The sequence below is a fragment of the Podarcis tiliguerta genome (assembly GCF_965153285.1).
Source record: "Podarcis tiliguerta genome assembly, chromosome: 1".
In the NCBI taxonomy this organism is placed as follows: Eukaryota; Metazoa; Chordata; class Lepidosauria; order Squamata; family Lacertidae; genus Podarcis; species Podarcis tiliguerta.
In genome coordinates, this window is record NC_139534.1 from 4351682 (window position 1) to 4376469 (window position 24788).

At 43.7% G+C, this 24788-nt stretch overlaps 1 protein-coding gene across 2 annotated transcripts in view; it reads right to left on the minus strand.

Annotated features, from left to right (window-relative positions):
- Nucleotides 1–2317: 2317 nt before the first annotated feature.
- Nucleotides 2318–24788, minus strand: part of ITGB2 (integrin subunit beta 2) — a 45730-nt gene continuing 23259 nt past the window's right edge. For both annotated transcript variants that reach the window (XM_083401460.1, XM_083401461.1), the window contains exons 5-17: nt 17492–17666; nt 15424–15594; nt 13383–13624; nt 12484–12639; nt 11645–11740; nt 11163–11252; nt 10025–10165; nt 8763–8950; nt 7971–8215; nt 6312–6531; nt 4933–5138; nt 3835–4001; nt 2318–2603 (exon numbers count right to left, since the gene is read on the minus strand). In XM_083401460.1, coding sequence (XP_083257586.1) covers nt 2538–2603; nt 3835–4001; nt 4933–5138; nt 6312–6531; nt 7971–8215; nt 8763–8950; nt 10025–10165; nt 11163–11252; nt 11645–11740; nt 12484–12639; nt 13383–13624; nt 15424–15594; nt 17492–17666 — 2163 coding nt within the window. In that variant the 3' untranslated portion in view covers nt 2318–2537. The remainder of the gene's footprint in view (nt 2604–3834; nt 4002–4932; nt 5139–6311; nt 6532–7970; nt 8216–8762; nt 8951–10024; nt 10166–11162; nt 11253–11644; nt 11741–12483; nt 12640–13382; nt 13625–15423; nt 15595–17491; nt 17667–24788) is intronic.

Consider the following 24788-nt stretch of genomic DNA (forward strand, 5'->3'; position numbering starts at 1 on the left):
ACACAATGACACTCCAAAACACATCACGTCATTTCAGGAATGGTGTTTTGAGATTTATTATTTGCAAATCATAGGCACACAACAGAGGTTTATACACTTGCAGTTATGTGCTCTCAAGCAATATTCTTCTTGCACCTGACAACTTGGGAGCTTATTCACTTCAATACACAAGGCTAGAATGAAGGCTTTAGGTTCCGAGTGCCGTATTTCTTCACATGAGTACAGTGGTACCTCGGGTTACATACGCTTCAGGTTACAGACTCCACTAACCCAGAAATAGTACCTCAGGTTAAGAACTTTGCTTCAGGATGAGAACAGAAATCGTGCTCCGGCGGCGCGGCGGCAGCAGGAGGCCCCATTAGCTAAAGTGGTGCTTCAGGTTAAGAACAGTTTCAGGTTAAGAATGGACCTCTGGAATGAATTAAGTTCTTAACCCGAGGTACCACTGTATATCGCCTGTCTGTTTCTCCGAGATGTTTCAATTTGACTGAGGCCTCTTTTGCGCTGATGGTCTTGTACAGAATTAGGAAGGTGTGGATTCATCATCCTATCTTATTAGTGTACACTGCGCAGACTGCCATGAGATTTATCTGCCCAGAAACCCAGAGCTAAGAGAAGATGACAGTTCTCCCCGCCTGCTAATGCCATTTGGTAAGGCAGAAAAGGGCCGGGGGGGGGGGTCAAGGTTTTACATCCTAGAAGCACTGAATGTGAACAACAGGGGACCCCATCAACCTAGTATTCAATAGTGTAGAGCACGGGTGTCAAACACAAGGCCCGCGGGCCGAATCCGGCCCGCCAGACCTCGTCATGTGGCCCGTGTAGCCGCCAGCCTGGCCTGCCCGCTTCCCCCCGCGAGGTGGCGCGCTGTGGGCGGGGATGGGGGCTGGAAGGCGGGCGGTGGAGAAAGCGAAGGCGCTCCCTTCCCGCGCCGTTACTCGGCCGGCCTGAGAGAAAATTTCTGAGGTGGCGGCGGCCTTCGTCCAGGGTCGGGGGGCCATGGCGGGACTTTGCCCTCCCGACGGCCTGGAGCATCTGGAGCTGGGGCGGCTGTGGGACCTGCTGGGCAGCAGCGGCGGAGTTGTCGTCGGCGCTTCTTCTCCTTCTCCTCCTCCTTCGTCTTACTCGCCGCCGCCGCCGCTCTCGTCTTGCTCGAGGCAGGCCTGAAGCCGGGACAACCCGGGCTTCGAGCCCGAGGAGGAGGCGGGCGAAGCAGCCAGGGCGGCTGGCGGGAGCGCGGCGGCGGGGCCCGTGCTGCAGATGGGCGTGGTGGAGTGGGGCCGACGAGGGGCGCCATCGCCCTCGGAGCCCGACGCCTAGGAGGGCCAGCCGAGAGCGGGAGGCAGCGGAGGCGCAGGCGGAGCGGCGAAAAGGAGGAAGGCGGAGGGGAAGGCGAAGGTCAGCGGGCTTGCTCCGCCGGAGGTGCCCCGACGCCAACGCTGCGTTTCCCTCACGTGGAGACGGGCGAGGAGGTCGTCCAGCAGCCGCCGCCGCCGCCTCGCCTGGGCCAAAGGGATGACACACTCTTCCCGGCTCGCATCTCTCCTGTTTCACCTTATTACTTTTATGTTACTCGCAAGTCTTCTGCTCTGAAGACAGATGCAAATAATCCCTTCAGCTCCTCTGCAATCTCCTTTCCCACCTTTAGCACACCTTTGATTCCCTTGTTGGCCAAAAGCTCTACCACAGTCCGTTTCGGGGGCCTAATCCGGCCCATTCCTCAACAACTTCAACCCTAAAAAAAAAAAAAAAAAAGCTCAACAATTTCAATCCTAAAAAAAAGCGCAACAACTTTGGTTGGCCCTCACGGCCCTTCACTTCATCAAATCTGGCCCTCCTTGAAAAAAGTTTGGGCACCACTGGTGTAGAGCATGCTTCTGTTTCATGTGCTTCCATAATATGTAGCACTGCAATGTTTAACTGATTATTTAACAGGTGCTTCTCAATTAGGTAGAAGGTTTCTTCATAATTATTATCATTATTTTATACGTGCATTATAGAAGCACATATAAAAACTGTAGCTGGAAAGTTATGTCTTAAGAGGCATGAGCCCTTTTCTGTCACACAGGAGGGAAAACTTCTTTCAGATTATGCCTTTCTACAAGGCATGCATGCATGGCTTACTACCACTGTGGTGTTAACCTCTGCTGTTGCAACAAACACTTTGTCTATGTAGATGCTTGAATGGCCACCCCACCTCTTTCCCTTCTATTTGGGTTTCAAGGGTTGACATTGAACAGTGGATAACTGGAGAAGTTGCTGTGAGTGCCTTGGGCAAGATAAGTGGAAAGGCAAGTTGAGATCATTCCATGGTGTGTGTGATTAAGCAATCTTAACAGGGAGACCTTTTTATGAAAAGAAAATCATCAGCATCAAAGCATCTTTGAAAAAAAGCCACACAAAGGGTTATTGAAAACACATGATGGGACATGGATAGTGGTTGACAGGAGTAAAGCACAGCGGAGAATAAAGTCACTATCTTCTGCTTCCCTCCTGAAGAATTTCTTTGTGCTTTCCCATGTTGCTGTAGTTGAACTTCACTGGCCATTGAATCTGGGGTTCACAACAGTGGTCGTGGCACTCTTGAAAAGAGGATTATCAGCCTGCCAATAAAAACATCATAAGTGTCAGTAGCTGGTGCTTCTGTTTTACTCGTTCAATAGTATTACTATTAGTATCCCAGGCTACCACATTAAGTAAGCAGATTAAGTGGACAAATGTCACTACAGCCTGGTCTCCTTTAATGATCTGACTGTCTATATACAAGGCTACTAAAAATAGTAGCCATTGATGAGGAAATGGGGACAGTTTACTCAAGAAGGAGAACTTCCATTGTAGATCAAACACTGACCCTCTTCCGCTGGTCTAGGAAGACAGGGAGGAGGTTGTGTGGCTGAACTTGCTGGTCCTTGGTCCTCTCCCATCGCTTCCTCCATTCTACACCCAGCTAATGCATCTAAATTTAATCCATGTGGCTAAAGAAGATCATTATATAGCACAGTAGCAAACCACAACTCCCTGTGTGGCTGAAATGCAGCGGAGCAACCCGACCATGCCACTCTAACATAAATAGGACCACATCAGTGGTTAGTGCATCTCTGAATCTTTCTGAAGGCACATCTCCCTCCACAGAATAATTGTGTAATAAGAATACTAGCAATTATGATGATTGTGCCCCACCCTTCCCCCCAAATAAGCGCAGGACAGCAAACAAACAACAAAACATCTTAAAAACAATTCCAGTGCAGATGCATTATGGGAAAGATCTCAACTTAAAAGCCTTGTTGAAAGGAGAAGGTCTTCAGTAGCCATCCAAAATACAACAATCTGTTGAGTTTCCAGATTGGTTTGGTTTCCAGAAGCCCGGTGTCACAACACTAAAGGCCTAATTCCTACACAGTGCAGAATGGACCTCCTGATATCTACAAGAGGTTCTCGCCTGCAGAACACATACTATTTATTTCAGGCAGTTAGGTCACAGTGGAAACGTAGCCTGTGTGTGCTAATGTGAGAAGCTTAGCTTCTCATGCCTGAGCAGCTGCATTCAGGCCTGCCTGAGGTAGTGGAACTGAAACAAAAGTTATGTCCCTGACGTTTCTCAAGAACTCGGAAGAAGGAGGGAAGAGCCAATACTTATACGCACCCCACGTGCCACCAATCAGCACCAAGCACATATGCAGCAATTGGGGTAATATACAATAAAAGGGACTCTCCGAGACTGGGTCGAGGAGATGCCTCCCACATGAACACCCACAACTCGTCTGTCGTTTATTTCAACCCAACACCTTAGCAAGTCTTCCTCCAACCCCTCCTGCTGAAAGGGGAGTGTCTTACATCATTCCACTTAGCCTTGGACTTCTCTTTCTCAAATCGGTGATATTCCTTGCGATCAATCAGCTCCGTTACCAGCTTCCAAATCAGGAGGAGGAGGAGGCCAATAAGAGCCACGCCAGCAACGGTGCCCCCCACAATGGCTGCGACATTAGGGGGTTGTGGGCAATCTATGAAAAGAAAAAACAAGAGAGAAGGTGCCTCATCTGAAGGAGGAGGGAAAGGGGGCATGTGCTGTATGCCAGGAATGAGTGTACCACAGATCCAGGAAAGGTTGGAAGTCGATTCAATGAATGGGGCAGCTCCACATCAAGTATCTCTGTCCCTCCACCATGCAAAAGACTACTGAAACTGCTCCAGATACATTGCAAGGAACTCTCTTAAGGCCACATATACTTCCCACCGGAGGAGCCTTGCTCACCTGGCTATGTGGCCTCCACTCTGCTTCCTTTGCCTCTTACCTGGAGCTCGGTCCCCACCTGCACTCAGATAGCTTGGAAAGGAAGCCACTCCTAGGGGCCCCCCCATCTGCCACACCTCACAATTTGGAGGGCCATCTCCCTCTGAAGCCTTGGGGGATGCAGGCCTCTGACATCCACAGTCTCTCTTCCTGTTCCAGTACCCCACCCCTCACAATGGGACTTTATGGGGGAAACTGGTGATTCTCTCATGTATCAATTCAAAGTTTTGGTGTTGACCTTTAAAGACCTAAATGGCCTTGGCCCTGAATACCTGAAGGAGCATCTCTCGGCTTAGAGGGCCTTCCGGCAGTTCCTTCATTGCGAGACGTGAGGTTACAGGGAACCAGACAGAGTGATGCCTGCCCTGTGTAATGCCCTCCCTTCAGATGTCAAGGAAACAAACATTTATATGACCTTTGATTGACATCTGAAGGCAGCCCTGTTTTGGGAAGCTTTTAATGTGTGATGGTTTTATGTATTCTGCTGGAAGCCACCCAGAGAGGCTGGGGCAACCCAGTCAGATGGGTGGGGTACACAACATTTATTGTTTATTGTTATTAAGCCACTGAGCCCTGGTGCTAGGTGCTGGGACCAGAGCATGGAACTGATGTTGCAGCTGGTGGCACCTTCCCTCACATACCTTTTAAAGGTTCCACTTTAACGGAGTATCTCTCCTCTCCATCCAACTGAAACATAGAGAAGGAGATCCAGCAATTCTGAGAATCTTTCTCCTTGCATTCTTTACTTCTGGACATCACATTATCTCTCAGAATAATGTGTGAACAAGCTTGAGAGCAATTCTTCTGAAATGGACCACTCTGAAAGTAACGGCACTCAACACACGATCTGGAAAATCAACAAGAATCATGTCTCCAAGAAGAGTTGCTTAGCAAGACAGAGATGCAATGGATCTATACTACATAACATAAATCTAATATTCAGTGCAGTTACAGCCAGAGATATAAAGGAAGCCAGTATTGTCATCCTTACACTGCAGATGCAAATAATAATAATAATAATAATAATAATAATAATAATAATAATAATAATAATTTATTTATACCCCGCCCACTCTGGGCGGCTCCCAACCAAATATTAAAATACAGTAATACATCAATCATTAAAAGTTTCCCTAAACAAATGCAGAGGAGATGCAAAGGAGGCAGGGACTCTGAGAAAAAAGAGCCTTGTCTAAGCCCAGGCTGTGAGTTAGCTGAGCACCTCTGAAATTCCCACAGCGATTTCATGTACATGTTAAAAAGGGGACTCTGCTGGACTCCACAGAATAAATTTGACCTATCTAATTTGGCTATCTAATTTCAATATACAAGGAAGTGAACAACTACCAAGAAAACCCAGCACAGTTAATTTTTCTCCAGATTGTTTGTGGGTTATCCAAAACCATGACTCCTGAAGCTCTACTACAACATCAGCTGCAGACCAAGAAAGGTACCGTCAAGTTCTAAAGGATTCCTGTGTGGTTAAGAAGCAGAGCCAGGGCAATTTGTTAGAGGCAAGAGGCTTCCACCAGGAGATATAAATCTAACCCAAGTGAGAACACAAAGGAACAGCAACTTGCTCTTTAGACATTCATCCCATGCCAACTTGCCAGCACCACCTTGGGCAAACTCCAGACAGGACCAGCACCATGTGCCCAGGCACTGGTTGTCCTCTGATAGAAGTTTTTCATCCCTTTATCTAGCTTTGTTAAGGTAGGTTTATGTCTATGTTTTATCATACTGTATTAATGTTTCATTTCTGCCTAAATTGCCTTCACCTTATTGGTGTGTTTGATGGACTAACGTTGGAGAGAGGAAGACAGAATAACTGAGCTATAAAAGCCCAGACTTTAAAGGAGACTTCTGTACAAGAAAAGCAAAAAACGAGGCAGTGCAGAATCTGTTTCCCCCACCCGGCCCTGTTACAAGCAGGAACACTGCCTATTCTAAAGGCGAGACTTTTAAATACTGACATGCAAAGCACAGTAATTTTCACTGTGGTCCCTCTCATATCACTTACACGTGTCTGGGACAGGGTGATGGACAGCCTTCGCAATCTTCACAGTGCGGAAGCTGATAGCCTGGTTTACATTGGCATGTGTTGCACACACATTCCCCACGGCCACTGCAGACGGTCTCATTGATGTTCAAGCAACCGTCTGTTGAAGTTTCACATTGGCAGGCGCTGCCGCCATAGCCAGGATTGCATTTGCATTTCCCACAATCACACCGTCCTCGTGCTAGAAAGAGAAAGTGGAGAGTTCAGGACAGAACGCAGTCCCCGTATTTGCAATTCTGTTGGAAAACCCAAGTTTGCCAGTAAGTGGTGGCGCTGTGGGTAAAACCACAGAGCCTAGGACTTGCTGATCAGAAGGTCAGCGGTTCGAATCCCTGCGACGGGGTGAGCTCCCGTTGCTTGGTCCCTGCTCCTGCCAATCTAGCAGTTCAAAAGCACGTCAAAGTGCAAGTAGATAAATAGGTACCGCTCCAGCGGGAAGGTAAACAGCGTTTCCGTACGCTGCTCTGGTTCGCCAGAAGCGGCTTAGTCATGCTGGCCCCATGACCCTGAAGCTGTACGCCGGCTCCCTCGGCCAATAAAGTGAGATGAGCGCCGCAATCCCAGAATCGGTCATGACTGGACCTAATGGTCAGGGGTCCCTTTACCTTTACAATTTAATTGCATTCTATTCTGCAAAGTCACATTCCATAGTAAAAGACCATCTTGGTATCACCTGCAAAACACTGAAATTACCTTTCATGAAAGAATAGGCTGCCATTGTAAAATGATGCAAAATTAAGCTGTTTCTTAGAAGAATATTCACACCTGGATGGTGGTAAGTCATTATATGAAGCAGGCATATTGATAGCAGCTTGGCTAGCTTCCAAATTATTGTGCTATTCAAACAACTCTTCCTAAGAATAACAGAATCACAAAATTGTTGACTTGGAGGAGCCCAAAGGATCACTGAATCCAACCTCCTGCAATGCAGGTATCTCAACTCAACCTCTGCTTAAAAAGCTCTAAGGAAGGAGAGTTCACCACCTTCCAAGAGAGTCTCTTCCACTGTCCTGCAGCTCTTACCGTCAGAAAGCTCTTCCTAATGTTTTGTCAGAATCTCCTTTCTTGTTTGAATCTATTGGTTCAGATCCTACCCTCCGGAGCAGCAGAGAACAAACTTGCTCCATCTTCCATGTGACAGCCCTTAAGATGTTTGAAAATTACTATCGTATCTCCTCTCGGTCTCCTCTTTTCCAGGCTAAAGAGACCCAGCTCAACAACTTTGCCCAAAAAACTTTTGTGTCCTGATTTTCACCTTTTGAAATATGGCAACAGTATCTTCTGCACACCTTTCAGCTTGCCAACATCCTCCTTAAATTGTAGTGCCCAGAACTGGACACAGAACTCCAATGCAGAAGAGAGTGCTGCTATGACTTCCTTTGATCTGAACACTAGGCTTCAGTTGATGCAGCCTAGAACAGAATTAGCTTTTTTTGCTGCTGCATCACACTGCTGACTCATGTTAAGCTTGTGGTCCACTAAGACCCCTAAATACTGTGTGCCCTTTAAGAGCTTGTAGTAGAAAATGTAGCTTGCTGGAACTCTGGCAACAGGAAGCTGGGAGAAGTAAAGCAAAGGAGTCAAGGATATTTCCACGTCCTGCAGTCGTCAGCTACTCACTTTCTCCGCCACAAAGTTGACCATTGTGAATCTCACAGTTCATGTTGTCACACTCGCAAAAAGACCCGTAGATCTTCTTTTTGGATGCTTCATCGGTGTGGCAAACACACTGCCCACACACACAGTCGCCCAGGCCGGAGCAGGTGACCGAGGCATTGTCCTTGCGGCAACTTTTCTCCAGTTCCTTGCTGGATTTGCCTCCGGTTTGACAATCACAATTCTTTCCAATAAAGCCAGGAGAACAGCTGACATGAGAGAATAAATGTTCAGAATATAGGAAAGGCTTACTAAGTAATACTTGTTTCTGTTGGAGGGTTGATTTGCCTGAACTCGCACAGATTTATTGTTTTATTGTAATTATAACCCACATTTTCCCATTACAGAACCCACGGCAGCATATTCCCAGAAGGTCACCCATCCAGGCACAGACCAGACCTGAACAATGGTCTGGCAGGCCAAATGTGGAGACCTGGGGGCTCTGTCAGCCCTCACCCTAGTCCATTACCCAGAGTGGCTTGAGAATTTGGCAGGGGAAAAGTCTCAAGGTCTTTTTCCCAATTGTCCTCATTGCCAAATTCTCAAATTCTCCTTTTCATTTTAGGAAAAAATTTACTCAAGCAGTTTGCACATTCTGTGAAAACAGATGTTGTTCCCAGACTGCATTAAACTGCAGGTGCAGATGTGGGACATGCATAAGCAGTTATTCAGATGGTGATCATAGTTAATCTTTCCCACTAGGCCTGGCCCTTGTGATTTGGAGGGAGGATATTGGTGAAGTGCTTTGCAGATTACCTGCAGATTCCACAATCTACTTTCCCATGTCCACTGCAGTCAGAGCTACTTGATATTTCCTCATCACATTCGCAGTTGCATCGACCGCGCATGTGCACAGAAAGGGAGTCTGTGAAACCGAGAGCCCGGATGGTAACCGTTTGGTTGTCAATGCATTTGGTTGCTGTAACTTTCACCTGGAAAGTAATCTGTAAGAAAACAAAGAACTCCATTAAATATTCTCCATTAAATGTAAAAACCACCAGGAAAGCATGAAGGAGTGCATTTATAAATAAAGGACTGAGCATGCTAACAGAAGGATGTACGTGCCAAAAAAGACACTGTTCTTCTGCAAGTAGAATTGCAATGGACCTTCCATGTATTTGGGCTGTTCCACCCAAACCAGTAAGTGTAAAGTTGCCATGTGGACAGGAAAGGGAAAAGTCACCCCACTCTTTTCTTGTGGGTGTGTAAACACACGGCCATTAAGTGTGGTTGCTGCCTTCTGCAGACACTCCTCCTCCTAAAATATTGTTTGCTTTTTATTTTTTTATTTTATTTATGTATGTTGTTTTCAGAGATTTCTATTTATTTATATCACTTAAAGTAGTGTAACCTGTTTTTCTGTGATTGATATGATCGTGATGGTTGAAACAAAGGCAACAACTTATTGTTTATACCCTGTCCATCTGCCTGGGTTGCCCCAGCCACTCTGGGCAACTTCCAATATATATAAAAACATAATAAAATATCAAACATTTTAAAAAGCTTCCCTATACAGGGCTGCCTTCTGATGTCTTCTAAAAGTCAGATAGTTCTTTATCTCCTTGATATCTGATGGGAGGGTGTTCCACAGGGTGGGTGCCACCACCGAGAAGGACCTCTGCCTGGTTCCCTATAACTTCGCTTCTCATAGTGAGGGAACCGCCATAAAGCCCTCGGAGCTAGACCTCAGTGTCCGGGCTGAACGATGGGTGTGGAGACGCTCCTTCAGGGATACAGGGCCAAGGCGGTTTAAAGCTCAGCATCAACACTTTGAATTGTGCTTGGAAATGTACTGGGAGCCAATGTAACTCTACATAATGAAATAAAGCCTACATATTGCTTAAAGTAACAGGCTTAACCCAGCTGCAACTTTTAAGGGGTTTGGGAAAGGAGAGTAAATGAAGACCCTTCTCACAAGCAGCGGTATTGGAAGAAATGCACACGGCTCTTTTCTCTCCACATACAGAGCAGCAGCAATCAGAACAGCTTTAGATAGAAACAGAAAAGTCTTCTCCTACCTGATCATTTATCTTCACGTTGTCACATTCCCCTCTTGGTTTATCCTTGGTGTGTATTTGATTAGGGCAGAAGGAATCATACGTGATTTTGATGAAGTTTGGCAAAGGGCCATGGTCTAAAATAATTTTGGAAGACAAACTCTGCAAGGAAATGAGAATAAGGAAGAGGTGAGAATAGGAGCCCAAGTCTCCAGCGAGGGAGAAAAATATGAGCATTAATTGTAACTTCCATTCCCACTGCCTCAGTTCTTCTGTCGGAAAAGATGAGAGAAGAAGGGAGCCAGGGCCAATATCTCTAGCAGTTATGCACTTTCTTTATAGAACTGTCAGGTCAACACAGTGATGCTTAAGTGAACATGTTGGAGCAGAGGCAGAGGCAGGGGTCTTCCTGCAATGTAGGCTTGAGAAGAATTTCCCAAGGGACAAAAGGACTATATCGGGGACATAGCCTTCACTACTGGGTGTGTACTGGCTAGATGTAACCAAGAGCAGATAACAATATTTGGCCAGTGTGTCACTTCCAACGTGCCACAGCAAAGCTGATTAGTGCTTTTAAGAAGCTCAAGCAAGGAATAGAGAAATGTATTACTGGAAAAAGAAGTTTAGGATTGGTTCAACCAAGGAAATTACAGTGGGATGCAGGTCAACTAATGTTAAGCTTTGAGAAAGTGAATTTGATCACTTGTTCATGCTAATTAAGACCCTGCCCTTATAAACAGGCAACTCACAAAAATATGGTTTACAGCAAAGAAAGGAAGAAAGCATTTGCAACTGCTCAAATGACCTCCTCCTGTTTCTGGTTTCATAGAAGGGAAGCATGTCAATTGTTGACCATTTTCTTCCTCAGCTTCCATTATGGCTGCTTTTTCTTTTGTTTCATTTCTTTTTTAGGCTTGGCGGGCGCTTTAATCAGGGAAGCTTTATAAAGGGGAGATGGAGAAAGGGAGGGGAAAAGGTGGAGCAGGGTGGGGGGCAGACATCCCCTGAAAACTGATTTGGAAATCTGAACCAAATATGCATAATTGTGAGAAAGTTACACAAACATGCTTCATGTAAACAAAGTGCAAAGTCTGGCAAAGTCTGGCTGGCTTAAATATATACTGTAAAGGATTAAAATGATAATATCAGTAACACTTACATCATAGGCACGCTGGATGAGTTGGATGATATTATTTGAGTCTTCCTGCAGCTCTCCCACAGCAGATTTGGGAATCATCTCACTGAGTTTCTATCAACAAAGAACAAATGAATTGAAAGCATTGTCTTACTCTATTAAATAGAATGCCTACCAGATTATAATGCAAGAGCAAAGCGGTAAATATCTATTGTCCTAATTGTTCCATGTATATTGATCAAATTATAGACTTAGGCTTTTATTTATTTTATTTTATTTTATTTATACCCTGGCCAAGACCGGGCTCAGGGTGGCTAACATCAGGTATAAAAACAATTGATTAAAATACAACTTAAAAACAAGATTAAAATACTACTTAAAATGCAGCCTCATTTCTAATTATTATTATTATTATTATTATTATTTCTAATAATAATAATCTAATAATTATTTTCTCCACAGACATTGTTTACCTAACCTTCTTTACTGCTGGTAGTTTTACTTACCCGATATGTATCAACCATTTTACTGGTAACAGCAAAAATGGGCTGGATATTGTTTTCTTCAAGTTTTTGAACCAACTGACCAACAGATGGATAGTCCTGTGTAACAAAGAAAACAGTATTTAGGGCTCTCTCTCCAAGTTAGTGAAGATCCTGGTGGGATCTTGCAGGCTAGATCTGGCCTGAAAAGAATCCCTCTGGCTCCGCCCCTTCAGTCTGGCCCCTCCCTCCCTGGTTCCTAAGGGCAGGGCCATTGGCGTAGTTAAAGCAGAGAGACTGTCAGTCAACTGTAGCCTGACCTCCTGTTCTCACTTCAGACAAGCTGCACACACCAACACACTGGTGCTCCATCCCCCAGAGAAACAGAGCAGCGCTCTCAGCATGTGCTCATTCCTGTGCAGCAGAGATTATCAGAGAGGGCACTGGTGAAAACAGAAGCCAAGGCGGCAGGGAAACTGCTGGAGGAGCCCAGCCCCATCCTTCTCATCCACTGTGCTCTTGGATTTGTTCCCTGGCACCAAAGGAAGGTGGCTCTCTACAGGAAACAAAGGTATCCCCATCACAATTGATGGCTCAGCTTCCCAAGGTCTGGCCTTGGATGCCACAAGCACACACACACACCAGGTTAACAGCTTGGTTTACAGATCTATGGAACCTTTAAAACAAAAAACATGGACCCCTTGTCTTTCTGCTTAAGAAAAGAGTTCTTAGAAAATTAAGAGGACTTTTCCTAATTTGTATTAGGGTTGTCCAGTCGGCTCCAGTCTAAAATAGTAAATCCAGTAAGGTAAAGGTAAAGGGCAGGTACTTTATAAAATGTGCTGCCTATTCTGAGTACTTACATATTCATTGCTCCTTTTATACATATTTTCCTCCAGGTGGCATTTCCCATCATAAGGGGTTAAGATGGCTCCAAGTTTACCATCCCCAGCAAAATGGAAGCCATCATCTGTCGTATACACCAGTAAGCGTGTTACATTTTTCCAACCAATCTTATCCTGGATTTAAAAAGCAAGCAGATTTAAAAAGCAAACCACACTGGGTGAAAGATTCCTGCTTTGCAGCGGCTTGGACTAGATGACCCTCGTGGCCCCTTCCAACTCTGCAACTCTAAGATTCTATGATTCTACATAAAATCAGAGCTGAAAGGGACGCAATGTCTGTCCAGATCTCCGTCCTAAGACAGGATAACCTATGTATACACTAAAATGGCTTTAATAGGTTTAAATATCCACCTGTACATTTTGCACCTTTATGACCAGTTTTTTCTCCTGTCATTATTTTATGGGACATTTTAATAATGCTGCCACAAAACAGCCACTGTATAATTAATTAACCCATTGTTTCTTGTATTTTGGAGACTAATCAATCTTTATTTTTATGAATGTTTGTACAGGCAGATTGTTTTTATCTTTTGTGCAGTTATTTTATCTCATTTGTCATGAGTTTATTTTATTACTCTATTTCATTTTTTATATTTCTCTTATCTTATTTATTGTAATATTTTAATTAATTTGTAACAATACAACAACAATAATAAAGACCCTGCCTAGCATCTCTCTAGGCCTTCAGCACTGAGCCTAAATACAACATTAACAGCAACAGCATATCTTGACAACATTATGATTATTGGGGGGAACTCTCTTCCACTTTGGACAGGAATCCATGGTCCCCCAAATTCAACTTCCTCACTCCCCAAGAGCACTTTGTCACGGTGCCTGTTCCCATATGGTAATCTCACCCCACAGACAGCGGCTTGCATCATGGCGTCGAGTCCTCCCTCTGGTGCGTCAAGATTCCCGGATATATCCTGCTTGCCGACTTCTTCTTTAAACTTCTCTACCCTGTCTGTGAGGCTGAGCACATGCCTGAAAGCAAATGGTGGCTGACATTTGGTCTCCTTGCTTGGACAAGGGTTCTGCAGCTTCTCTGGGTGGGTGTTAACAAAGGGCAACACAGTCTTGTCCACAAAGGCGCCAAACCCTAAGGGAACACAAGGGAAGTGCCGCTGAAAAGAAGGGTCCAAAATGGTTATTGTCACCGAAGATATAGAGAGAGGGAAGAACTCTAAACCACTGAGAGGGATAGGGCAATTGTTTAAAATAAAGTTAAAGTTAAATAGAGGAATAGAAGTGGAAAGAGCTGGGATTACAAAAGGGGTATCATTTGACAACTGAATACAACAGAAGAAATATTAATTCTATTCTTCTCTGACCTTAAAATCTCCAAACCCCCTGAAAGACGGGGCATCTTTTTCTTTACATCCTGCCTGTCACCCAAATGAGAATGAATGTCATATTTTTCCTTCCAATGGTTCAGATCTCGACTGTTGGTATCTTTCCTTCAAGAAAGGGCTCATCCATAGTTCCACTTGTTTCTTGCCTAAAAAGCACTGATCTGAGCCGTTCCCCACTTGCTCCACGCTTTCAAGGCATGGGTCTGAGTGGTATGGCGTTTGACCTGCTGCTCCCCCCAGGGAAAACTGCTTTTTGCCACTGAATCAGAACAAACAATTGTTTCCAAATTTCTTTTAATTTCCTCTTGAAGCTTCCTGAGAGCCTTTCTGCCTGGGGTGGGGGGGGGGGGCCTGCCAGAGGGCTGTCTTTCTGGGGTCCCTGGAAGGGTGGGTCATGACTTGGAAGCGGAGGAAAACCCATCCTGTAGAGTCGGCTACTTTTTACCACTTAGAAAGGAGGAAGCCGCTGAGTGAAGAATGAAGGCAAAAGGCTTGATTTATGCTCTGAGATAACAAAAGTTTAAACGAACAAAGGAGTTTCTCTGCTATGTTTAAGTGCATTATTTTATTATTAAGCGGAATTATTATTATTATATTTTAACAAAAATGTGCATAAGAATATAAAATCTACTTTGCCAGTTCATACTTCCTCCATGGGAATGTTGTTGTTTTTTCCTTCTTATTAAATGAGCTAAGCTTACTGGTACAGCTGTCAAAACAAGGTATCTAGAGGAGCTGTGCTGCTGCTGAAGTTTCTACAGGAACAGTTATAATAAACATGTTATTATTTATACTCCACCCCCCATAAAGAGACAGTTGTGCTAACATTCTTAAAAAGCAAAGTAGAAAACAGAGGGGTTGGGATTAAAACAGTCCCAACACAGCATGTTGGGTACCAGAAAAGGGGCAGCAGAGGAAAGAAAGGCATCTTTAGATACCCAGCAGGTGATGGTAGAACAAACAATATCTCTTGAATTAGAGATTAATGAAATTAAAAATTATTTGGGAACTTTGGATTATGGAATAGACAAAATACGGGAAAACTAGAAGGAACAGTTAATAAAATAGAAGAATCCTATACACAAACATCTGGAGAAATGAGGCATATAAATGAAACGAAGCAATTAAGGGTAGATCTACACACAGGCAAAAAGCGCTATATATAAGTCAGAAATCATATCGTTATAACAAAAAAAACCTATTGAAAATCACATATAAAATTTTCCTGCTCTCTGACGCCATCTGGTGTTGCATGTTTATAATGCCTTCAAATAATTGTTTCTTTACTAATATAGCTGAGTCCGAAATCATGTTTCATTTTGCCTATTATCTTCCATCCACTGTGTGAAGTAGCAGCAGAAGTTCCATGCCCAGCCTCATTGACAGCGCCTTCAGTGCAAAAATAATTTCACTAAATCTCAGTAAATCTGTATTTGATATGCAAGAGTTGTGCTCCATATAGTTCCACTCTTTTGAATTAAAACAATCCTAGATGCTAATTTTGTTAGTACCAGGAGACAAATGCATTAATCAGAAATGTACGCACCTATTCGAGCATGTTTGGTAATCGTTTTGAGAGCACGCAGCAGGTCTCCTCCTAGCTTCTTCACATTTTCCAGATCATCATTCATAGAGTATGAGAGGTCCATCAAATAGTAAAGATCTATAGGGTAGTCCTCCCCACGGCGGAATGTCACATTAAAAACAGCAGGTAGATCTGTTAGCAAAAGGGAAAAGAATGAGCTTACACCTTTACACCGACCGTTGAGGCCTGTGGAGAGTTGGGAGTTTGAGCAAGGAGGTTTGGAGGGAGTGATTGTGGTGGAGTTTGGCGTCTGGTAAGTACTGCTGGTTTGGGGGTATTTTTACTGTTTTTTCAAGAGTTTCCAGAGGTTTTGAGGGTGTTTGCAGGCTTTTCCAGTAGCCCTGATTGCACTTAAATGCATGGTGTGATTGCACTTAAATGTGGTATTGCATTTAAATACATGGTGTGATTGCACTTAAACGCATGGTGTGATTGCACTTAAATGCATGGTGGCTTAGAACACAACCTCTGAGAAACCAGAGGCCTTTCTCCTGGGCATGGTCAGCCAATTGGTGTCAAAGAAGGACAGAACTTTTTTTATATATGCCACAACAGCAGCAAGAATACTTATCGCAAAGTATTGGAAGACACAAGATCTACCCACCCGGGAAGAATGGCAGATGAAGCTGATGGACTACATGGAATTGGCGGAAATGACTGGCAGAATCCGAGACCAGGGAGAAGAGTCGGTGGAAGAAGATTGGAAAAAATTCAAAGTATATTTACAGAAATACTGCAAAATTAATGAATGTTAGAAGAATGCTGGAAGGAAGTTATATGGTTTTAGCAGAAATGGGTTTAGCAGAAATTAAGCAAAAACTGATTGTTAATGGGCCAAAGTGGAAAATTTAAAGTTAGATTGTGTTAAGATAAATTATAGAACAAAAAATTGAGAAAGATGGAAAGGATTTGCTGAAATAGCTAATTGAACTAGAATACAAAAAAGGGAGGTGTGAGGAGGTCGATGAAACAAGTAAATGAAAGGTAAAGACATGGAAATACTGGATGTGTTTTTAAATATTTTTGTTGTTGTTGTTTTGATGTATTTTTTTTGTTTTTTTCTGGTTTTTCTTTTTATTTTTGATGTATTGTTTGTTAAATTTTTTATTGTTTCTTTTCCTTTTTTTCTGTGACTATTAAACTTCTAATAAATATTATTTAAAAAAATAAAAATAGAACACAACCTCTGCATAAATGGGGAGTTGCCTGTAGTGTTGGGTAAACTCTCCAAGGTATAGCATGATGGGGTGCAATGTTCCACAGGAAAGGTAGTACTTTCAGTGGCTTTTGTAAATGAAACAGCCCCTGAAAAAACTACCCCTCTCACCCTGTCACTCAGGATGACAGATTTTGGGGGGAGGGTGTCCCCTCTGCTGTCTCTCCTTCCTTCACTCCTGCATTCTGTCTATTCACCAAGGTGAAATGGGATATTGAGGGCTGGCAGGTGGGGAAGGGGATTTCCTCTGAGCACTCATATTCTGAGGCAGAGTCTGGGAGACACACTTCCCATTCTGAGTTGGGTCTTTGGAGCCACCTAGGGCTCATTTCCAAGTCAGGCTCAGATAATCTCTCACAACATCCATACTTAGAAGTGGACAAGGTGTGGCAAACGCTCGTTATTTCATGTTTATTTCTGCATACTGTTTTTTGTTCTTTCAAGCTTTAATAAATATTCAAATACAAGAGAAAAAAACAGAAAAAGAAGTGAACAAGGTGCATGTGTATAACAACACGGGTAACATATATTTCTCTGGATGTTCAGCATCTACATCTTACCTCTGCCTATTTGTTTCAGGCACTTTATAACTTGTTCTTCAGCCAAAGGCTCTCAAAGAGACATTATAGAATTTAAACAATCAAACCCAACACTCTTAAAACCAGGCCTAATGTACTTCCCCACCTTCCAAGAATTCGAGAACTATTTATATACCTGTACAAAGGAAGTCACACCTGTTCTTTGCCCTGTCACAATAATCATCCTATTCATCCACTTTATATTTCTTTGTCTAATAATTACTCAGAGTAGTACCTTGTCTTAGCTGCAGGTGCACATTCTCAGGCTGGATTTGCTTTATCTGACTTGGTGGTGGACCTGGCTGGGCAAAGCTTTCTGGAAAAATTATGTCATCCCCACATCCCCTCTGCCGGAGTTGTTCCCTCGTGTCACAGCGACTGGAATCTTGTTCTCCTACTTTTGTGAAATCCTGTATTTCATTAAAAAAAGAAAAAAGAATAAATGCTCAGTATGTTTCAGAAATAAGTCTGATACATTTTGGACAACAGAGGAAGAAGAACAAAAACATGCTTTGCCTGCAGAACTTCCAATGTCCAGTGTCTCTAGTTAAAAGGATATCCAGCTACAGGGCTGAGAATACCTTTGTCTGAGGTGGTGGGCGTTTATAACTAGTTCTTCAGCCAAAGGCTCCCAAAGAGCCTGTCTACAGACAGTCAGAATAGAATTCAGGAGCTTAAAATATTACTCTTCTAAAGGATTGTACTGGAAAGGCATTCATGGAACTTCCATATGGCAGTCTGTTGTGGAATTGGTCCAGCATTGCTCATGCTTACAAGTTTTTTGTCATAGTATTCATGTATGATGTTATTATGGTAGGTTTCTGGATGAAACATCGGCTCTGGATCCATTCCAGTCCGGCTTCCGCGCTGGTCATGGGACCGAGACGGCTCTGGTCGCCCTAACAGATGATCTCCGCAGGCAGCTGGATCAAGGCGGGTCGGGGCTGCTGATTCTTCTAGACCTGTCAGCAGCCTTCGACATGGTCGATCACGAACTCCTGGACCACCGCCTTGCCGACGTGGGGATCCAGGGCACAGTCCTTCAATGGCTGCGCTCGTTTCTCTCCGGTCGGGGACAGAGGGTGGCGCTTGGGGGGGAATTGTCATCCCGCCACTCCTTGGTGTGTGGAGTGCCCCAGGGTGCGATACTCTCCCCGATGCTTTTTAACATCTTTATGCGCCCCCTCGCCCAGCTTGTCCGGAGTTTTGGGCTGGGCTGCCATCAGTATGCTGATGACACCCAACTCTATCTGTTGATGGATGGCCACCCTGACTCGGCCCCAGACACACTGATCAGATGCTTGGGAGCTGTGGCTGGATGGTTACATGGGAGCCGGTTGAAGTTAAATCCTTCGAAGACAGAGGCCCTCTGGCTGGGACGGGACGATATGGGATTGAGGGGGCAACTCCCATCTCTAGCGGGGGTGCAATTAGTGCCAGCACCGTCCGTTAAGAGTTTGGGTGTAATCTTCGACACCTCCCTCTCCATGGAGGCGCAGATTGCAGCTATAACAAAGGCGGCATTTTTTAATCTCCGCCAAGCTAAGCAGTTGGCTCCTTACCTCTCTCGCCCTGACCTAGCCACTGTGATCCATGCGACGGTCACCTCCAGACTGGATTATTGTAACTCACTCTACGTGGGGCTGCCCTTGAGACTGACCCAGAAACTCCAGAGGGTGCAGAATGCCGCAGCGAGACTCCTTACAGGGTCTTCACTGCGAGATCACATTCATCCGGTGCTATACCAGCTGCACTGGCTCCCGGTGGAGTACAGGATCAGGTTTAAGGTGCTGGTTTTAACCTTTAAAGCCCTATACGGCCTAGGACCCTCGTACCTACGGGACCGCCTCTCCTGGTATGCCCCACAGAGAAACCTACGCTCGTCAAATAAAAACATCCTGAAGGTCCCAGGCCTCAGAGAGGTTAGGCTGGCCTCAACTAGAGCCAGGGCTTTCTCAGCTGCGGCTCCAATCTGGTGGAACGCTCTGTCACAAGAGACTAGGGCCCTGCGGGACCTGACATCTTTCCGCAGAGCCTGCAAGACAGAGTTGTTCCACCAGGCCTTTGGTCAGGTCCCAGCCTGACTCCCTCCTCTGGCAACCTGCACAGAATTTTGCTCAACGGTTGCCATTAATTTGACTTTAATTAATTTTTATAATGGAATGTTTTTAGAATGTTTGATTATTTGATTGTTTGATTATTTAATTGTTGTTAGCCGCCCTGAGCCCGGCTTCGGCTGGGGAGGGCGGGATATAAATAAAATTTATTATTATTATTATTTATTATTAAAATACTAGTCTGTACTATTCTTACATTTCAACCATATTTCCCCTTGCCATGGAAAAGTCAATAAGGGGACTTTCGGGGAGGAAAGATGGCGGACTAGACTTTTATTGTCAACATACAGTGGTACCTCCGTTTACAAACTTAATTCATTCCGGAAGCCCGTTCTTACACCGAAAGTGTTCTTAAACTGAGGTGCACTTTCCCCAATGAGGCCTCCAGCTGCCGGTGCCCTTCCACCGGTCAGCTTCTTTTCGTCTTCTGGGGCAAAGTTTTGCTAGCCGGAACACCTACTTCCGGTTTTCCAGAGTGTGTTGCCCAAATCATTCGTTAACAGGACTGTTCTTAGACTGAGGTACCACTGTACTGTCAACAGAGATAATGATATGGTGATTAATGTTAGCCAAGTCATAAATCTTGCTTATTGCATTCTCTCTGGGGAAACAGAGATAACAAGGATTAACCTCTGATGCTCTGAAAAGCTGCTTTCCACCCTGAGAGACTGAGAAGTTTTTGAGGGACTCAGACGGGGGTGAGTGACTAAGAGTGGAAGAAATCACAATGTTGCCCAAACACCACATACGTAACCGTCCTAAGGGACATAAGGTTGCCTAACCTTCCTTTCTTTACTTACTTGTGAGACTACTATAAATTACAACAGGGGTGATCTGTCTGCCAGCTGAAATATACATATGGAATGCAACCTGACTGACTGATGGTTTAAGAAAAAAGGATAATTACAAGGCTGAAAGCAAAACAATAACCATGCTTTGCCTAAGAAAGATTTTAAACAGCAAAATGGTGTTTCAACTGTTAAAATTCTTTACTGTATTTAATTTTAATCCTCTCCTGAAAGCGCTGGTTGCAAAGTTAAACTAACATAATTAAGCTACTATGAGAAAAGAATGCAAAGAATGCATTCTGATAAGAAGCCAAGGGACTCAGACTTAAAGCAAAGACTGTAAGATCTTCAAGAAAGTGAGTAGTTAATAAGACCTAGAGCACTCGGTAATGGCAAAAATACCGCTGGACACCCCACTGACTGTTGGCATTGTGCAGCAACTATTGGATGAACAACTGAAAGAGCTCAGAGCTGAGATGCATAAAATGGTGAATGAAAATGGACAAGAGTAAGATGCTAAAGAAGACACAGAACATTTGGAGAAGAATTTTGATGGAGGACTGCTGGAACAGGAGAGTGGAACAGTAACGCTGGAGGCAGTAGATGGTGAATTGGAGAGGACCTTCACACAGGTGCCTGGAGGAGTGACACAGTCAAGCAGTGGATTTACAATGTTGGAGGAGTGGAATGAAGTCATGGATATAAAGATTAAGAAATATTCTGAGCTGACAGACATAGAGCGGAGAAAGAAAGGATTCTGTGTACAATTTGGAGTGAATTTAGAGGGGAAAGCTACTAAGCCTCTATTAAAACTTGGGGGGGGGGGGGGAGAGGAATTGGAAGTATTTTTTTTTTTCTAAATTAGGATGGAAAACCATGACCAACAGGAAATAGGATTGGAATATATGGAACTGGGTGTGAATTAATGAATATACAATAAGTAAAACTATGAAATACTGTTTTAATATATGACCACAGTGCAGAGACTCCTGTATGAATAAAGATGGGGGATTTATTGTTTTGCAACATTGGAGGTAAAGTTGTTATGCTGGGCTGGAGGAAGACAATTGCTGAAATTTATCAATAATAATAATTGGAGAACTTCCGGGTCTGAACGCGATCTGAAGATGGCTGCTTTCCTCTGATGTCTCAGAGGAAGAGCTCTGAGAAGGACGGGGTTTTACTGCTTCGACGACGCAGAAACTCCATAAAACCGCAGGCGGGGAAAGCCTACGGCCGTGGGACTCAGCGGGCACCGAAAGCGCAGCTCCAGATCGTCTCCGGGTCGTAAATAGCCCCGGGGAACGGAGGGGGGGCCGGCGTGGTGCTGTGAGGCTATCGCTACCTTCTCAGAGCGACGTCGCACTGCCAATCAGAAAAGCGTTCGACCTCTTCTTGTTACAATTTGGATTACAAAACAGAATAATCGTGAGTAAACTACAGTAAATTTGAAGGACTTTAATTTGGAAAATCTGAATTGGAAAAGAATCGGGACTTTAAATTTCTTTAAGAATGATCGGAACAGAGGCGGGAAGGTCTAAACAGGAAGTCAGCCTTCCGCTTTGTATATAGTAGAAAGTAAAGACTATGCTTTTAACATTCTAAAATAAGAGATTGAAAAAGCTATTCTGAAGCCATAGAAAGGATTGCAACCCCCCTCCCAAGAACTGGAAGGAGGGGGAGTATTTTGGGAAAGACTAAATCCCCCGGAGAAAGAGGCTGCGGTAACAAAAACATCGCTCTGACTCCCAAGTCCTGAGCTGTCGAATTTGAAGATACTAGCCTCATAAAGGGGATAGTGGACGGCGCTTGACTAATGAGAGTTAAAGGTGCTATAAAACTGTTATAAAGGTGTTAGAACCATAAAACTGTCGCCAAAAGGATTGATGATACAATTCGGTCTTGACTGTAAACCAAAGGACATTTTGTTTCTTCTGATCGTGGAATCTTAGAGTCCCCCTAGTGGGCACTGACATCGTTACAAGTCTATTGGTAATTTTCCACTGTAATATCTTACTGCAATTTCTTATCGGACTGTCTGTTTGTGCCACAAGCCTAGCTGCAGCTGCAGTCTGACCGTGGGAAAGCTTGGCTTATGGCTGAGAAAGAGAGTTACCAGAGTTATCAGGAAAAGACAACAAGATCGGGCAAATCCTTTCTTCCAGGAAGAAGAGGCTCTCTAGACCCTACAGGAGGCATTGCCTTACAGCAGAAAGGGAAAGGAATGTCTAGCACAGATGAACTGATAAGTTCTGGCTTTTCAAAACTACAAGGGGCCATTGATAAACTTACAGCTGAGGTGTCAGGGACGAAGAAGGAGATTGCAGAAATCAAAAATCAGGTGTTAGAAACGAACAGAGGGATTGCAGATGCATCTTCAAAAATAGATCAAAATACGCTGAGCATCCGGCAAAATACAGCTGCAATAGAGAAATTATTGGGCGACTCCGATAAAACGCGAAAGATTGCAGAAGAAGCTCGACAGGTCGCAGCTGCCACGGAGGAGAAATTACCATCGATGACCAGACAGCTGGAGGACTACAAGGTTAAGTTTTCTCTATTGGACTTGAAAGAACGAGAGGCAAATCTCAGGATTAGAGGTCTGCCTGAAATTGAGAAGGAGAGCCTGCGGGACTACCTGTCACAAGAGTTTGTGAAATTTTGGGAATTAGATCCAGAAAAGGAAGAAATAAAAATTTTGAGTGCCTTCCGACTGGGAAGAGCAAGTAAAAAGATTAAAACCAGAGATTGTCTGATCACATTAAGATCCAAGGAGGAGAGGGATAAGATCCTAGGTCTGCATTTTCACAAACCTTTGGAAATTTCTCAATCGAGAGCTGAAATTTTTAAAGACATCCCCAAACTTTTGCTCGATCTCAGAGCCAGATATAAAGACTTGGTGACCTTGCTGAGAAGAAATAATATCATCTTCAGGTGGGAATTCCCAGAAGGACTCTCCTTTAGTTTCAAAGGACGAAAGATTAAAATAAAGTCAGTGGAAGACAGAGACAGTTTTTTGGAGGCCTGCGGGGAGGACCTACAGAAAGGGACAGCAGACCTACTAGAGGAAAGAAGGAAGAAGACAGCAGAGGCAATATTGAATCTAAATCTAAATTTGGATGGAAAGACTCCACCAGGAGCAGAAGAAGACAAATTATCAGAAGCAACGGGAGGAACAGAATAACAATAATACAACATGTCTCTGCAGCTTTTGAGTTGGAATTGTAATGGTTTGAACATTTCTCGGAGGAGGAAATCCATTTTTCACATATTAAAAAAAGAACATGTGGATTTGATTTGCTTGCAAGAAACACATGTGACCAGGCTTCACAGAAAAATTTTAATTAACAAAAAGTTGGGACAAGAATTTATCTCATCGGACAAAGTTAAAAAAAGAGGAGTTGTAATTTATGCTAAAGAAGGCCTGGCGCCAAAATTTGTCTTTAAAGATGAGCAAGGAAGATATTTGGCTATTGAAATACAGTATCATGGACAGAAATATTTGATGGTGGGCGTATACGCGCCCAATGAAGGAAAATCAGAATTTTTTAAAAGACTGCATGAGACATTGTTGGATTATATGGAGTACAATGTGATTTTAATGGGAGATATGAACGGAGTAGTCTCAACGAATATGGATAAGGCACAAAGACAGGTAGTTACCAAAGATGGGAGACTACCGAAAACCTTTTTTGAAATGACTGATAACTTGGATTTGATTGACATTTGGAGAACGAAACATCCCCTGGAAAGAGAGGGAACCTTCTTTTCTGAAGCCCAAAAGACTTGGACTAGAATTGACCAAATTTGGACCACTAGAGAACTGGCCCCAAAGATAAATAAGGTGGAAATCTGCCCAAAGACTTGCTCCGACCATAACGCTATTAAGATGGTAATGAACTTACAACCAACTGGATCCTTCAGATGGAGGATGAATGACTCTCTTTTTAGAGATGCGGAATTTGTGAAGAAAGCCCAGAAAACTCTGAAAGATTATTTTGAAATAAATTTGAACACTACGGTGGAGAAAAGAATTATATGGGACGCAAGTAAGGCTGTTATGAGAGGTTTTTTGATCCAACAAAATGCACTCAAGAGAAGATTACAACAGGAAAAAAGAGAAAAGATTTTGGATAAGATCAAGGAAGGTGAAAAGAGATTGAGAACAAACCCAAAATCACAGGAAATATTAAGAGAGATAAAGTTGTATCAAGCACAATACATGCAACTAATAAACCAAGAGATTGAATGGAAAATTAAACAGATGAGACAAAGAACATTTGATTCGGCAAATAAGTGTGGAAAGTTATTGGCATGGCAAATAAAGAAGAGACAAAAAATGAACACTATTACAAGTGTGGAGGTTGAAGGAAGAATGTTGCAATATCCCAACGAGATCAGGAGTGCTTTTCAAAAATATTTTAAAAAGCTCTACTCTCAACAACCACAGAAAGAAACAGAGATAGAAGAATTTTTGAAAGTGAATGGGCTACCAAAAATATCGCAAGAAAACAAACTTAAACTGAGCAGTAGGATAACAGAACAAGAGATAGAGAGTGCCATCCAAAATATGCAACTAGGCAAAGCTCCGGGACCTGATGGGCTGACTGCAAGATATTATAAATCA